The 16,705-nt window shown below is 45.4% G+C and overlaps 1 protein-coding gene across 3 annotated transcripts in view; it reads right to left on the bottom strand.

Moving 5' to 3' along the window:
* Positions 1–16,705, bottom strand: part of POLA2 (DNA polymerase alpha 2, accessory subunit) — a 117,912-nt gene that overhangs the window by 73,193 nt on the left and 28,014 nt on the right. For all 3 annotated transcript variants that reach the window (XM_073554517.1, XM_073554518.1, XM_073554516.1), the window contains exons 9-10: positions 16,356–16,511; positions 1,289–1,351 (exon numbers count right to left, since the gene is read on the bottom strand). In XM_073554517.1, coding sequence (XP_073410618.1) covers positions 1,289–1,351; positions 16,356–16,511 — 219 coding nt within the window. The remainder of the gene's footprint in view (positions 1–1,288; positions 1,352–16,355; positions 16,512–16,705) is intronic.

Raw genomic sequence — 16,705 nt, 5'->3', positions numbered from 1 at the left:
GCTGTAGCTAAATGAGCTGGTCCTCCGCTGGTCTCCATGCTTCTTCAGTTGCGCTTGCCCTCATATCCGTCCACCGTGAGGAATCATTGTCAGAGGAATCAGCCCCGTTCGTCGCAGGAAAGTGTACGGGGAGGAATACGCCGCGTGCTTGCCTGTTGTTGGTTGGGGGAGAGCGGGCCATAGAAAGGAACCGTCGCCCCCTTCACTCCGTTAATTAAAAAATAAAAATTTACAGAAAATTCAAAAAATAAAAACGGTGGGGTCTGAAACCAGACCCAAGTGCCTCTTACAGACACTAAGCAAGAACTGGAGAAATCTCATCCAGCGAGAGGGTGTATACTGCAGGGGAGGAGTTAACTTTTTTCTGGTTTACTTAGTGTCCTCCTAGTGGCAAGCAGCATAACACCCACTGTGTCCCCCAATGAGGTGTAGGAGAAATTTTGGTTCCCAAATTGTGCTGATGTAAAGTAAACATGTGGGAAATGTTACTTATTAAGTTTTTGTGTGCCGTATCTCTGAGATTTAAGGGCATAAAAATTCAAAGTTGGAAAATTGCTAAATGTTTCAAAATTTTTGCCAAATTTCCTTTTTTTTTTCACAAATAAACGCAAGTTATATAAATGAAATTTAACCACTAACATGAAGTACAATATGTCACGAGAAAAGTGTGTCAGAATCACCGGGATCCATTGAAGCGTTCCACAGTTATTACCTCATAAAGGGACAGTGGTCAGAATTGTAAAAATTGGCCCGGTCATTAACGTGCAAACCACCCTTGGGGGTTAATCTCGGCAAGTCAGTGGAAGGATGAGACTGTAATTTTGCATGATCTTGGGTATTTTGCTGGGTCTGTTCCATGTGTTATTTGCCTGTTTTGTGGTTCAGTAAAATATTGCCACACTGTTTTACTCTCACCCTGTGTTGTCTGAGTAATATTATGCCCACCGTAAAAGGAAAGGGGATGAGACCTGGTCCATGCAATGTCCAGCACCCGCTGACCCCCTCGTGTCTTGACACAATATAGGGTTATTTTCTGATGCAGTGCCTGCTATTAATCACCCATAATCATGCAAAGAATATGCCAACGTTCTTTTTACACTCCCCTCAGAGATGCCCCATCATCCTCCTGCCATTAAGATAACATGCCAGGGAGGCTAACGGAACATCGGGGGAAATCTGTCTTAAGATACAGTGACCTATGTGACAGATGTCAATGTGAAGGTTTTATCTCCCCCCCCATAATCATTTCAATACAAGATCGAAAAAAATAAAAATCGGATGCACAGACCTCATACAGCTTTGATGCAACAAACTTTCTTCCGCTGCTGTTAGTCCCTTCCATTACTACAACCTGAAAGAAGAGACAGACTTGTGACTGCCGCAGACATGAGATATTTATCAAAGAGCGAGTATAGCTACGCGTGTTAGCATCTGCCAACAATCCCATTTCTGTGGCAATGGAATACAAGTAACAGTGACATGTACAGCACCATGGAATAATGGTGTCTAAAAATATAGTATACATTGTACACATATAGCTGGCATTTTGCAGTGCATTCGTACTATGGTAGGAAGGCTGGGTTTGTTTGTTTTTTTAACCCCTTCAAGCCATGGCACTTTTCCATCTTTTTTTTTCCTCCCCTTCTTCCAATAAAATAATTTTTATTTTTCCAGTTTTGCTGGAAAATAGCTGGTTTTTGAGAGTAGAGTTGTACTTTTTAATGACAACATTGGCAGACAAGCTCAAGCCGCATATGCGTGGGGTGGCTATTTTTCCAAAGTCCACCGCAGTGAAACCAAAGAAAAGTGCGGCGACTCTGCCGACATTTTGTGAAAGACCGGTGCCCACAGCAGCCTTGCACCTCCGAACATCCCCTCCTCCCAGCCCTGCAGCAGCGACCCAGCCTCCTCCATCAGCCGCACCCCCCTAGTAAGCTACTGCAAAAATCAGACTATTAAGACACACAAACATTTGTTTAATATATATTATCTGGCAATAGGATTCTTCAGGTCAGTACAAGAATGCAGGTACCAAATATGCATACTTTAAGTGGTGAAAACAAATTCCAAAATTTCTATGAAAAAAATGTCTGCTTTCTCTCTCGCTTCATTGGGGGACACAGGAAACCATAGGTATATGCTGCTGCCACTAGAAGGTTGACACTATACAAAAAAAGGGTTAGCTGACCGGGAGCACAGTGTGGGAATGCGTCACTACTGTACCCTCTCGTGTCTACCAGGCAGGACCCCATGCTTCCCTAACACTTCAAGCATGTTTGGGACATCCGCAAGACCGAAGATGCGGACCAATCCTCACCACTACCCCCCTGCACCGCCGCCCTCCAGAGCCGGTCGTTCAGGTGTAGGAAGACTGGAATTGTTACCCGACGGCCACCGAAGTAGTTTCAGTAGCCCAGAGGTCTGCATGCAAGTCCGTCTTCCAGCGCCAGTTCTGCGAAAAGGTATGCGGATCAGGTATTCCATAAGTGTGATATTCAATGTCTGAGAAGTATGAGGTTTTTTGTGTAAAAGATGTTTCTAGAAATCCTCCATCCTATGACAATGGAAACTGTCAACGTTTGCAGCTTCCACCCACAACCCCCCCTTGTCTTCACACACACACCAGTGTCTTCATGTGCAGAGCCCAGTGAAACTTGAAACCAGCATTTCCTGTGAGCTAGGAATGTTAATTAGCTAAGGGGAAAAGATGTCCCTTTGTTTAAGACATGTGAAGGAGTAGAACTTTAAGAGACCGCATTGCAAAAACCATACATAGCAGAGACAGAACAATCATTTTTGTGATCTGAGCGGTCCCAGCTTCGCTACAGTACCTTTTGCGTAGTCCTCGGACGTCTAGAGACTGAGATATGGATTGCACCCAAATAGAATGTCTCAGTTATGGCATGTTTGGTGTTTTTGGATTCTATTCGCTCAGTTACAACCAATGATACCAAATATGTGTTTGTGCAAGCTCCTCTCGCTAAGTTATGGTTATTCTAAAGTTATAGCAGGGGTATCTCAAACCAATGTCAGATATTTAGAGGTAGCAAATTGGTATATCATGAACTATAAAACATAACCTTTAATGATTCCTTAAAAACCATACATCAAATCTAGACAAACATGTGCCAAAGTGCAATTGTGTAGTGCTCTATTTAAAAACAAACCGTTATGTACTTTATGAGGTACCATATGGCCCTAGACATTATCGTATTTCTTGTCCAAATATTTATAAACCTGGACTCTCCGACCATATGGGCCTTATACATATATATTCATATGCCAAAGGGCCTTTATGTCATCAGAATAATTACTTGTTAGACATATACTCAGCCCGTATACAAATAGCATAGCGTGTGTACAGCACCGGTCAAATGCATAAACATAAAATCACCTCATCAGCAATTTATATCTATTTATGATACCACTGTAGAAACTGAAACCGCTGTACTTATCTTTGGACGCTTCTATAAATAACGGATGATCAGGTAAGGTCCATCTGAAAACCCCAGAATCATGACCCGATCTCCAGAATTGTCACCCAACGCGTTTCATCAATGTCTGACTCATCAGGGGTATTGTGACATCTTTTTCTGGCGCATAGCTCGCCCATTGTGAGATAGCTGCCTTTTATAAATCGCGGCATACCGCGGCTTATTGCCGTTTCCGGTTGCCCCGTTCAGTACTTCCGGTTTGCGCATGACGCCGGCATCTGCTCAGGCAACTTGCCCCACTTCCTGGGTTTTCCTAAACAGGCGCCGCGCGTCATGTTGGGACAGGAACCGACCCTACCCTGCCCCACTTCCTGGGCGTAACCGGGCCTGTCGGTCTGCATATCAAAATATTGCGTGATTGGTCTAAGCAGTCACCTGACCATCACGTACCATTAGGAGCCGCTCACTTTGTTTTACTACATCAATCTAATAGTGCGGCTTCATTTACTCAATCATAAAATGTTGATTTCGTCCCCCTATCATTATTTATACGGGATCTGAATTATTAGGTCATTTTATGATTGCATAGGCGTTATGAATCAGTACAAAACGCCAACACCCATATTATGGACATTGTCAAGGATTATCTTGTGAATAAAAACAAATTCTTTACACCCCATCGTAGGGAAAGAAACAGAAAAAAGAAAAAGAAAAATAATCAGGGTACCATCTGCAAATTATGTATAATGTGGAATTTTGTTCAATTATTTTGTTGCATGCATAATAGGGGATACCACCAACCTCCATGTATCTGTAGGAATTATAGAAAGGGTGCCCACTAAATCTGGCCCTAAGTGTCCCTAACTGACTGTTCCCTACCTCACGCGGAGGTTGGCACCCTAAATTCCTGCGCAATGGCGCCCCCACTCCTCGTCGGCTCTCCCTGAGCTAAAAAGCCCTATTGAAACTCCCTACAAGAAGGAAGAAAAGGATAGTGTCTCATTAAGTCCTTTGGGATATACAGATTGTAATGAGAAAATCCAATATGCTTCTCTTTGGAGTATACGTTTATCCCAATCACCTCCTCTTGGATTTTGGGGGACCTTTTCTATGCCCATGAAACTGACCGCCTTCACATCACCCTTATGTCTTTGATTGACATGAGTGGCTACCGGTGTATCACGTTTAAGAATTATATCTCTATGGTGTTCACCTACCCTCACCCTCAACTCCCTCTTGGTCTTGCCGATGTATTCAAGGCCACAGCTACAGGTGATTTTATATACCACTCCTATTGATCTGCAATTAATGAATTGACCAATACGATAGATCTTTCCTGTGACATTGCTCTGAAATTCTTTACTTTGGTGAATAGAGGTGAGAGCCGACGAGGAGTGGGGGCGCCATTGCGCAGGAATTTAGGGTGCCAACCTCCGCGTGAGGTAGGGAACAGTCAGTTAGGGACACTTAGGGCCAGATTTAGTGGGCACCCTTTCTATAATTCCTACAGATACATGGAGGTTGGTGGTATCCCCTATTATGCATGCAACAAAATAATTGAACAAAATTCCACATTATACATAATTTGCAGATGGTACCCTGATTATTTTTCTTTTTCTTTTTTCTGTTTCTTTCCCTACGATGGGGTGTAAAGAATTTGTTTTTATTCACAAGATAATCCTTGACAATGTCCATAATATGGGTGTTGGCGTTTTGTACTGATTCATAACGCCTATGCAATCATAAAATGACCTAATAATTCAGATCCCGTATAAATAATGATAGGGGGACGAAATCAACATTTTATGATTGAGTAAATGAAGCCGCACTATTAGATTGATGTAGTAAAACAAAGTGAGCGGCTCCTAATGGTACGTGATGGTCAGGTGACTGCTTAGACCAATCACGCAATATTTTGATATGCAGACCGACAGGCCCGGTTACGCCCAGGAAGTGGGGCAGGGTAGGGTCGGTTCCTGTCCCAACATGACGCGCGGCGCCTGTTTAGGAAAACCCAGGAAGTGGGGCAAGTTGCCTGAGCAGATGCCGGCGTCATGCGCAAACCGGAAGTACTGAACGGGGCAACCGGAAACGGCAATAAGCCGCGGTATGCCGCGATTTATAAAAGGCAGCTATCTCACAATGGGCGAGCTATGCGCCAGAAAAAGATGTCACAATACCCCTGATGAGTCAGACATTGATGAAACGCGTTGGGTGACAATTCTGGAGATCGGGTCATGATTCTGGGGTTTTCAGATGGACCTTACCTGATCATCCGTTATTTATAGAAGCGTCCAAAGATAAGTACAGCGGTTTCAGTTTCTACAGTGGTATCATAAATAGATATAAATTGCTGATGAGGTGATTTTATGTTTATGCATTTGACCGGTGCTGTACACACGCTATGCTATTTGTATACGGGCTGAGTATATGTCTAACAAGTAATAATTCTGATGACATAAAGGCCCTTTGGCATATGAATATATATGTATAAGGCCCATATGGTCGGAGAGTCCAGGTTTATAAATATTTGGACAAGAAATACGATAATGTCTAGGGCCATATGGTACCTCATAAAGTACATAACGGTTTGTTTTTAAATAGAGCACTACACAATTGCACTTTGGCACATGTTTGTCTAGATTTGATGTATGGTTTTTAAGGAATCATTAAAGGTTATGTTTTATAGTTCATGATATACCAATTTGCCTTATTCTAAAGTTTGTAGCCAGATCATAACTTGAAGAGGAAGAGGTGGACCCTCTCCAGAATGCCTCTTTCGGTGATGTCACAAACCCGGGGCTATAAGGTACCCCTCCCGTACAGGGAGGGCAGAACAGATCAAGTCCTCGTGCTAGAGAGACGTGCAGATGAGTGGAGACGTGTGGCTCCGCCTCCTCCTCCCAGCCACATGGTTTTGCCTAAAGAGTCATGAACAACCGTGAGTGTACTTCCGTTTTCATCCATTCTTTGGTTTCATATTTGTAACTGTACATATGTAATGTCTCAACTTTATAGCAACTTTTATCTGTATAACCACTGCCCGACTTTTTCGGGGAATAAATGATGTAATATTTAGTCTGTCTCCATGCTCTAAGAAACGAACTAAGCACCTTTGTTAGATAATTCCGCTTCCGGTCCGGTTGGCTTCGAACCCCTCCCTTGAGTCTATAACTTAACCGGAGAAACCAGGAGCTGGTGGCAGCGCGTTGTGTACGGTTGTTGCGGCTTGTTGGCAGTCCAGAAGGGTCTTGTATTGCCGAATGAGGGGCTGCGGCCACAGCATTGATAATTCCCTCACTGCAGTAGCCTAACCGCCGGTCCACAACAAGTAGCCCGTCCAGCGACTAATTATCCTAGGTGCAGTTCCCTGACTGACCTGAGGGTAAGGGGGGGGCGCCGGAGAGCTTGCGAGTTCCAAAGTGGAACGGAGAAAGTGGGATATACATAAATCCCCGCAGTTCGTAGAAGAATGTTAGCAGTGGTGGGGCACCCAAAATACCCCCCTGCGGCAAATTGTTAGAGCGAGATTAGCTTGCTGGATATTTTTGTCACATGATGCCAGTGGTGGGATAACTAAGATAAGCCCCCACTGTGCCTGTGATAACCGTGTGCCGGCAGTGTGTCGCGTCCCTCCGTCCGCTGATACACCAGTGTCAGTGGTTTGATTATGACTTAGTGGTGACACAGGGTCCGCTGTCCGTCACGTTTTGGTGGCAGCGGGACCCCCGTTCGTCACGTATTGGCGAACAGCGGCAAGCTGTTAGTCACAATAAGGCAGCAGGAGGCTCAATTTATTAAAAAAAAAAAAAAAAAATTAATAACAGTATATATATTTATGTATATCTGTACATATTCTCAAGGGGTCCTGACCAGGGGGTATAAGCATCCGCACCAAATAGAGCCGCCATACGGACAAATCTCTGGCTCCCACGGCCATTCGCAGCGTCTATCACACCCTCCCCCTTCTCCCTGCGGCTCCCCAGCACAAATTTAGCTCCCAGCTCCTTTCTAGGCCTACTACAAGGCTAGGTCATGCCTCCCGCCAGCCAGCCGATCGCGCCGATGCTCCGCTTAGGCACGCCCACCCCCTCTGGCCTATCAGCACGACCCTCTCTCCCCTGGCCCACCAACTCTGCGCGCCTTTTTCCTGCACACCTGGCTACACTACGTGCCTCCCAAGACCCCCCCCCCATCCCTCCCTGCCATAATAGAGCGGGAAATCTGCATTCTCTGCAGGCTCCACCCACAATCCCGCACCATCTCCATGCTGCTCTACAGCCAGTCACACAGCAGCTCTCGGACTCTATCCTGCTACCTTTGCCTATTGGTCTGCTCTAACCAGGATCCAGGTCTCTACACTGTCACTTGGGGGGGGGGGTTGGGTCGGCTCTCACCCCCGGCAGATCTCCCCCGACACATAGGGAGCCTCACTCCCACCCTCCTCCCATTGTAGTAAACTTCGCATGCTCTCCTGTAACACGACGTTACCTTCTGGTCAGACCTCATCTCTCTGCCATAAATGCAGATTGTCTAATATGTCTTCCCAGGAGTCCCCCCACTGCTCGCAATGAGAGTAGCTGACCTAACGGAGGTGTCTCACACTTTGGTCTCGGTTTTGGAGCGGCTTCCTAATGCTGCACCTGCTAGCGGGACACAGTTACCCCCCCTCAGATGCGTTGGCTATTAATCCCTCGCATACCCAAAGGGCTTCCCCTCGCAGGAAGTCCAGAACTTCAAAAAGCCCGCCCGCATTAGCTCACCGTCTAACTCATCTCCATCACCGCCTTCCAGGACGCGAGCTCCCTCCCTGTCTCCATTTGATGCTCCAGAGGTGCTAGAGTCAGACCCACGTTCTGAATCAGATCTGGACTCAGCACAGGTCTCCAAACTGTGTGACATGGTGGATAGTTTGATTGTCGCTGTTAATTAGACTCTTGATATTAAAGACTGAGTTCTCTCCTTCTAAACAGACTGTCTTTCAGGAAAACGAAGCGCCCTTCCCAGGTCTTTGCCAACCACGACGAGTTCAACAGGACCATCGCGGTGGAAAGGCAGCACCCAGACAAGTATTTCCAGAGAACACCACGCACGAGCATCTGTATCCTTTTCAGCCTGACCTGCTTAACAAGTGGGTAGCGTCTCTTTCGGTGGACCCTCCGGTCTCCCGGCTGGCCACAAAGACCTTACTTCCTCTGTCTGACAATTCCTCTCTAAAAGGAACCCTCAGACCCATCGAGTCTCTGGCCAAGTCCTCCTTCGAGGCTGTGGGCTCTTCCCTCTGTCCGTCCTTTGCCGCTACCTGGGTCTCCAAGGCAGTCTCCGCCTGGGCAAAACATCTTCGCCAAGGTATCATCACCAGGGCCCCGGCCGATGAGCTGGCAGACCAGATCGGCCACGCGAGAAAACACCTTTTGTCCGCGTCTCTTGTTTATGCAGCTGCCTGCTCAGCCACAGCAGCCGGCAACATCAACACTATCCGCAGGATCTTGTGGCTTAAAGCCTGGAATGCAGACTCCGTATCAAAGAAGTCCCTCACAGGTCTTCCCTTCCACGGTTCTCGCCTATTTGAAGAAGAGCTGGACAAGATAATTTCCAATGCCATGGGAGGTAAAAGAACCCTCTGTTGTGGTAGAAGCGTAAAGAGTACACCCTGTCGCACAGTTCTTTTTCGCTCCTTTCGGAGGTTTCAACCACAGAGTAAGCCCCAACAGGACAAGTCCCCATTGCGTCAACAAAGGAAAGGACCCTCCTTTAAGCCAGCCCCAACCTCGCGCTCAAGACCTACCCAATGCCGGTCTTCCAGGTCAGGCACCAACAGATTTTCATCAGCATGACGGGTCGCCCCCACCTGGGAAGTCTCTCAGGGTGGGCGGTCGTCTCCTTCAGTTTCAGGACAAGTGGAAATCTGTAGTCAACTATGCCTGGGTCTGAGATGTCGTCTTGTACGGTTACAAGATAGAGTCTTCTACGCTCCCTTGATCTCATTTTTTCGAGTCCCGTCCACCGAAAAATACCTCTCTCGTTCCAGGCTTTCAAGGATATAGACTCTCTCCTCAAGACCGGCGTCATAGTCTCCGTCCCCACACGAGAGGGCTTCTCAGGTTTTTTTTCCAACCTGTTTGTGGTTCTAAAGAAAGACGGCTCAGTTAGTCTCATTCTGGACCTCAAACTCCTGAACAGATATGTACGTCTGCATCACTTCAAGATAAGATAAGAGTCCCTTCGATCCGTGATAGCCTCCATGGAGCCAGAGGAATTCCTCTGCTCAGTGGACATTCAAGATGCCTACCTGCACATTCCCATCTTTCCCCCGCACCAGAGATTCCTTCGTTTCGCCATGCAGGGGCTTCACTTCCAATTCATAGCACTGCCATTTGGCTTAGCCACCGCCCCCCGAGTTTTTAACAAAGTAATGGCATCAGCGATGGCCATTCTACGCAGCAGGGGCATCCTCGAGTACGGTCTCTTAGAGGTTACTCTCCCTGCTTCTGCATGAGCGTACTAGGCAAGATTGTTGCTTCAATGGAAGCAGTTTCGTTTGCTTAGTTTCACAAGCATCCTCTCCAACTCTTCCTTCTGGCAAGATGGGACAAGTCGATCCGTTCCCTGGAGTGGGGGGGGCGTCTATTTCACTGCGGCTAAAACAGTCCCTGATATGGTGGGAACATTCCCAGTCGATCCATCTCAGGAGGTCCTTCCTTCCCATTCGTTGAAAGATAGTAATGATGGATGCCAGCCTTCTCGGCTGGGGAGCAGCGTTCCAAAATTTGACGGTCCAGGGTTGGTGGTCAGCTCAGGAATCTTCCCTCCTGATCAACATTCGAGAACTTCAAGCAATATTTCTTTCCCTGCTACATTGGCAGGAGCTCCTTCATGGATGTCCGATTCAAGTCCAGTCCAACAACACCACGGCGGTGGCATACGTAAACCACCAGGGGGGAACTTGAAGTCGGGCCGTGATGTCAGAGGTTGCTCGGTTCTGGTCTTGGGCCGAGCAGAAGGTTCCAGCAATTTCCATGGTGCACATACCAGGAGTCGAAAACTGGGCGGCAGCCTCTCTCAGCCGAGAGGGGCTCGCTGCAGGCAAATGGTCTCTGAATCCGTCAGTCTTTCACAGGATCTGCCTCAGATAGGGGACTTCCGACATCGACCTAATGGCGTCCAGACACAAAATTCCTCAGTTTGTGTCCAGATCTCGCGACCCGCTAGCAATCGGATCCGATGTGCTAGCGATATCCTGGGACAAGTTCTCCCTTCCGTACCCATTTCCACCTCTATCGTTAACCCCCAGGGTAGTCAAAAAGAAAAGTGGAGGGAATTCCCGTAATCCTCATCGCCCTGGATTGGCCACGAAGACCCTGGTACGCAGAGTTGGTCAACCTCCTAGCAGACACGCCGTGGAGACTTCCGGATCGCCTGGACCTTTTGTTCCAGGGGCCCTTCTTCCACCAGAGTTCTCAGTCGCTCAATTTAATGGCATGGCTGTTGAAGCCATGGTTTTGAAATCGGCTGGGTTCTCCGATCAGGTCATCCAGACTATGATTAAAGCAATGAAGCCTTAGTCTTCCCGAATTTACCAACGAACATGGAAAGCATATTTCCGCTGGTGTGAAGCTCACCAAATCGCTCCAATGGGTTTTCACCTCCCATCCATCCTGTCGTCTTTTCTGCAGTCGGGTCTGGACTCCGGACTGTCCCTTAGTTCTATTAAGGGACAAGTTTCGGCTCTGTCAATCCTGTTCCAAAGGAATTTGGCAGTTCACCAACAGCTCAACACATTCATCCAGGGAGTTGCTCACTCTGTTCTCCCTACCAGTCCCCAGTGGATCCCTGGGACCTTAATTTGGTACTCGACGTCTTACAGGAGTCTCCATTTGAACCACTGCGTGAGATCTCTTCCACATTCCTTTCCTGGTCGCCATCATTTCAATCAGACGGGTCTCTGAGCTAGCAGCACTCGTCAGTCTCCTTACCTGATCTTTCACCTGGACAAGGTGGTACTACCTCCGGTTCCTTCCTTTCTTCCCAAGGTGGTTTCCGGTTTGCATCTGAATGAGGACATTGTGCTTCCATCTTTTAGTCCGTTTCCTTCTCACCCCTGAGAGCGGTCGTTGTACAAACTGGATCTAGTGAGAGCTCTACGTGTTTATCTGTCCAGGACTGAGCCTTTCTGGTGCTCAGATTCTCTGTTCATCATCCCAGATGGTCCAAGAAAGGGTCTCCCTGCGTCCAGGTCTACCATTGCTCGATGGATCCGTTCCACTGTTCTGGAAGTTTACAGTCTAAGATGTAGAGCACGCCCACTGAGGATCACGACGCACTCCACACGTTCTGTGGGGGCCTCCTGGGCAGTTCACCATCAGGCATCGGCCTCGCAGCTCTGCAAGGCTGCTACATGGGCTTCCATTCATACTTTTACTAAGTTGTACAGGGTTCACACTCATGCTTCATAATACGCAAACCTTGGTAGAAAGGTCCTGCAAGAAGCAGTGGCCCGAGCTCTGACTCGAGGGTATTATTCTTCTTCCAAACCTTGGGACTGCTTTGGGACGACCCACGGTTTCCTGTGTACCCCAATGAAGCAAGAAAAAGCAAGATTTTGGGTACTCACCGTAAATCTTTTTCTCGGAGCCTTCACTGGGGGACACAGCACCTGCCCTATCAGTTTCTGTTATCTGTTACACTGTTTCTGTTACTTTCTCTACTTCTCCTACTACTTTTCTCACTAACTGAATAGCTTTGTGCCAGTTGGTGGGTATATACTGCTGGGGAGGAGCTAACCCTTTTTTATGCATAGTGTCAACCTCCTAGCGGCAGCAGCATACACCCAAGGTTTCTTGTGTCCCCTAGTGAAGGCTCAGAGAAAAAGATTTTACGGTGAGTACCTAAAATCTTGCTTTTGTTGCAAATTTCAGAGACCTGTAGAAGTTTCTTTTTCCAGGATCTGGGACCGGGTGAGGACTTATTTTTTGAGCGGACATTTTTATTGATACCATTTTGGGGTAGATATGATGTTTTGATCGCCTGTTAATGCATTTTATTGCAATGTTGCGGAGGCCAAAAATAAATAAACACAATTCTGGGGTTTTGATTTTTTTCTCTTTACACATTTACCGACTGGATTAATTTATTTCATATTTTGATAGATCAGACATTTCTGAAGGCAGTGATAGCAAAAGTGTTTGTTTTTTAAATTGTTCTATTTCTAGTGGGTAAAAGTGGGGTGATTTTTTTTCCACTTCATTTAATAGTCCCTTTAAGAGTCTTGAAGCTGCAATCATCTGATCGCATGTGCTATACACAACAGGGCTTCAGCATTGCTATGTACAGTAGAAATTACAATCTCCTATGGCCGGCATTCACAGGAGTATCGTAATGACAACCTATCAGGGCCCTGCGATCACGTCATGGGTGCGCCGATGGGAGCGTGGAGTGACGTGCACCCCGCTGGCGTATGGTAAATCCCACTGTCAGAGAATTAAGAGGTTAACAGTCACGGGCTTTTACTGCAGATTTCACCCTTTCCTTTCCAAAAGGATGAAATCTGCGTGCATTCAAATTAATATGCTGCAGATTTTAACCCCTTACTGACATCCGACGTACTATCCCGTCCATGGGACCCGGGCCCCTATGCTAATGGACGGGATAGTACGCAGGCAAAGCGCAGGCATGAGGAAGCCTTCTGCACTGCCTGTGACAGATCGCTGATCTGTCATCGTGATCTTCGATGTGACAGATAAGCGATCTGTCACAAGACAGTGATGTCCCACCTGGGACTATTTAATAAAGTTAAAAAAAAATAAAAAAAAGAGTTAAAATAAAAAAAAATAAAAAAAATATTCCCCCAAATAAATCCATTTTTTGGAAATAAAAAAACAAAAAAAAACAATAAAAGTACACATTAGGTATCGCCGCGTCCGTAACGACCCGCCCTATAAAGCTGTCCCATTAGTTAACCCCTTTAGCGAACCCCTTAAAAAATAAAAACGAAGCAAAAAATAATGATTTATTATCATACCGCCAAACAAAAAGTGTAATAACGCGCGATCAAAATGACGCATATAAATATCCACGGTACCGCTGAAAACGTCATCTTGTCCCACAAAAAACGAGCCGCCACACAGCATCATGAGCGAAAAAATAAAAAAAGTTATAGTTCGCAGAATAAAGCGATGCAAAAATTATTTTTTATATAAAATAGTTTTCATTGCATAAAACCGACAAAACATAAAAAAACGACCTAAATGAGGTATCGCTGTAACCGTACTGACCCGAAGAATAAAACCGCTTTACAATTTTATCGTACGCGGAACGGTGTAAATGCACCCCCCCAAAAGAAATTCATGAAACGCTGGTTTTTGTTCATTCTGCGTCCCAAAAATCGGAATAAAAAGCGATCAAAAAATGTCACGTGCCCGAAAATGGTACCAATAAAAAAAGTCAACTCGTCCCGCAAAAAATAAGACCTCACATGACTCGGTGGGTCAAAATACGGAAAAATTATAGCTCTCAATATGTGGTGATGCAAAAACTATTTTTACAATAAAAAGCATCTTTTAGCGTGCGACAGCTGCCAAATATAAAAACCGCCATAAATAGTAAATCAAACCCCCCCGTTATCACCCCCTTAGTTAGGGAAAAATAATAAAAAAAAAAAAAAAAATGTATTTATTTCCATTTTTCCATTAGGGCTAGGGCTAGGGTTAGGGGTGTGTTGGGGTTCGGGTTGGAGTTAGAATTGGGGGTTTCCACTGTTTGGGCACATCAGGGGGTCTCCAAATGCAACATGGCGTCTGATCTCAATTCCAGCCAATTCTGAGTTGAAAAAGTCAAATGGTGCTCCTTCCCTTCCAAGCTCTGCCATGCGCCCAAACAGTGTTTTACCCCCACATGTAGGGTATCAGCCTACTCAGGACAAATGGTCCAATTTCTCCTGTTACCCTTAGGAAAATAAAAAATTGGGGGCAAAAATATAATTTTTGTGGAAAAAAAAATGATTTTTTTATTTTCACGTCCGAGCGTTATAAACTTCTGTGAAGCACTTGGGGGTTCAAAGTGCTCACCACACATCTAGATAAGTTCCGTGGGGGGTCTAGAGTCCAAAATGGGGTCACTTGTGGGGAGTTTCAATAGTTTAGGTACATCAGGGGCTCTCCAAACGCACATGACACCCGCAGACCATTCCATCAAAGTCTGCATTCCAAAACGTCACTGCTTCCCTTCCGAGCCCCGACGTGTGTCCATACAGTAGTTTTCTCCCACATATGGTATGTCAGCGTACTCATGACAAATTGGACAACAACTTTTGGGGTCCAATTTCTCCTGTTACCCTTGGGAAAATGAAAAAATTGGGGACTAATTGATCATGTTTGTGGAAAAAATACGATTTTTTTATTTTCATGCCCGGGCATTATAAACTTCTGTGAAGCCCTTGGGGGTTCAAAGTGCTCACCTCACATCTAGATAAGTTCCTTAGGGGGTCTAGTTTTCAAAATGGGGTCATTTGTGGGGGGGTTTCCACTGTTTTGGTACATCAGGGGTTTTCCAATCGCGACATGGTGTCCGATCTCAATTCCAGCCAAAAACGTCAAATGGCGCTGCTTCCCTTCCGAGCTCTGCCATGCGCCCAAATAGTGGTTTATCCCCACATGTGGGGTATCAGCGTACTCAGGACAAATTGCACAATAACTTTTAGGGTCCTGTTACCCTTGGGAAAATAAAAATTGGGGTGAAAAGATAATTTTTGTGGAAAAAATATGATTTTTTAATTGTACCGCTGTACGTTATAAACTTCTGTAAAGACCTTGTGGGTTCAAAGTTCTCACCACATATCTAGATAAGTTCCTTGGAGGGTCTAGTTTCCAAAATGGGGTCACTTGTAGGGGGTTTCTACTGTTTAGGTACATCAGGGACTCTCCAAACGTGACATGGCGTCCGATCTGAATTCCAGCCAATTTTGCGTTGAAAAAGTTAAACGGCGCTCCTTCCATTCTGAGCTCTGCCATGCGCCGAAACAGTCGTTCCCCCCACATATCAGTTATCAGCGTACTCAGGACAAATTGCACAATAACTTTTGAAGTCCAATTTCTCCTGTTGCCCTTGGTAAAATAAAAAAAATTGAACCTGAAGTATTTTTTTCGTGAAAAAAAAGTTAGATGTTCATTTTTTTCAAAAAAATTCCTGTGACGCATCTAAAGGGTTAATAAACTTCTTGAATGTGGTTTTGAGCACCTTAAGGGGTGCAGTTTTTAGAATGGTGTCACTTTTGGGTATTTTCTTTCATATAGACCCCTCAAAGTGGCTTCAAATGTGATGTGGTCCTAAAAATAAAATGGTGTTGTAAAAATGAGAAATCGCTGGTCAACTTTTAACCCTTATAACTTCCTAACAAAAAAAAATTTTGGTTCCAAAATTGTGCTGATGTAAAGTAAACATGTGGGAAATGTTAGTTATCAAGTTTTTTGTGTGCCGTATCTCTGTGATTTAAGGGCATAAAAATTCAAAGTAGGAAAATTGCGAAATTTTCAAAATTTTTGCCAAATTTCCGTTTTTCTCACAAATAAACGCAAGTTATTTGAATGAAATTTTACCACTAACATGAAGTACAATATGTCACGAGAAAACAATGTCAGAATCACCGAGATCCATGGAAGCGTTCCAGAGTTATGACCTCATAAAGGTACAGTGGTCAGAATTGTAAAAATTGGCCCGGTCATGAACGTGCAAACCACCCTTGGGGGTGAAGGGGTTAAAATCCACACTGCAAAACATTACAGCAACATGTAAATGATATTTGTACGCAGTTTTGCTGTGGATTTTATGCACAAAAATCAACATGTGAACTTATCTTCACAGCCGGCCTAAAAAAGGATTGTAATATTGTAAGAAATGCTCTATTGTAAAAATGATTATCAATACCTGCCCAGGAAACAGTGAATAGTCCTTTAACTCTGACAAGTCCACAGGAACCTGCATTCCCGACGAGTGCTCCCGATCCCCCTCAAGAATAACAGATTTGGAGTTCAACTTCCCATTGCTGTCACAACCGATCTGTCCAAGCACAGTCACAGTCTCCTAAAGACAGGGAAAAAAAATCATGTACAAGAGCAATAAAGTGGTGGGGGGAATGGAAGAATAGCCAGATGTGATCTTGACCTAAGATATGTTATCAGTGCAAACAAGTGACGTTATTTATTGTAACACGTTACTGTTCGGCGCAGTAAAAATGCAATTTGCTTTTGGTTGTATTCGGTCGGTAATGCAGCCGC

This window comes from Dendrobates tinctorius, unplaced genomic scaffold (assembly GCF_039654945.1).
Source record: "Dendrobates tinctorius isolate UK_male_01 unplaced genomic scaffold, ASM3965494v1 ptg000211l, whole genome shotgun sequence".
Taxonomy (NCBI): Eukaryota; Metazoa; Chordata; class Amphibia; order Anura; family Dendrobatidae; genus Dendrobates; species Dendrobates tinctorius.
The sequence above is the reverse complement of the archived record's forward strand: the minus strand, read 5'-3'. Positions and strand labels throughout refer to the sequence as shown.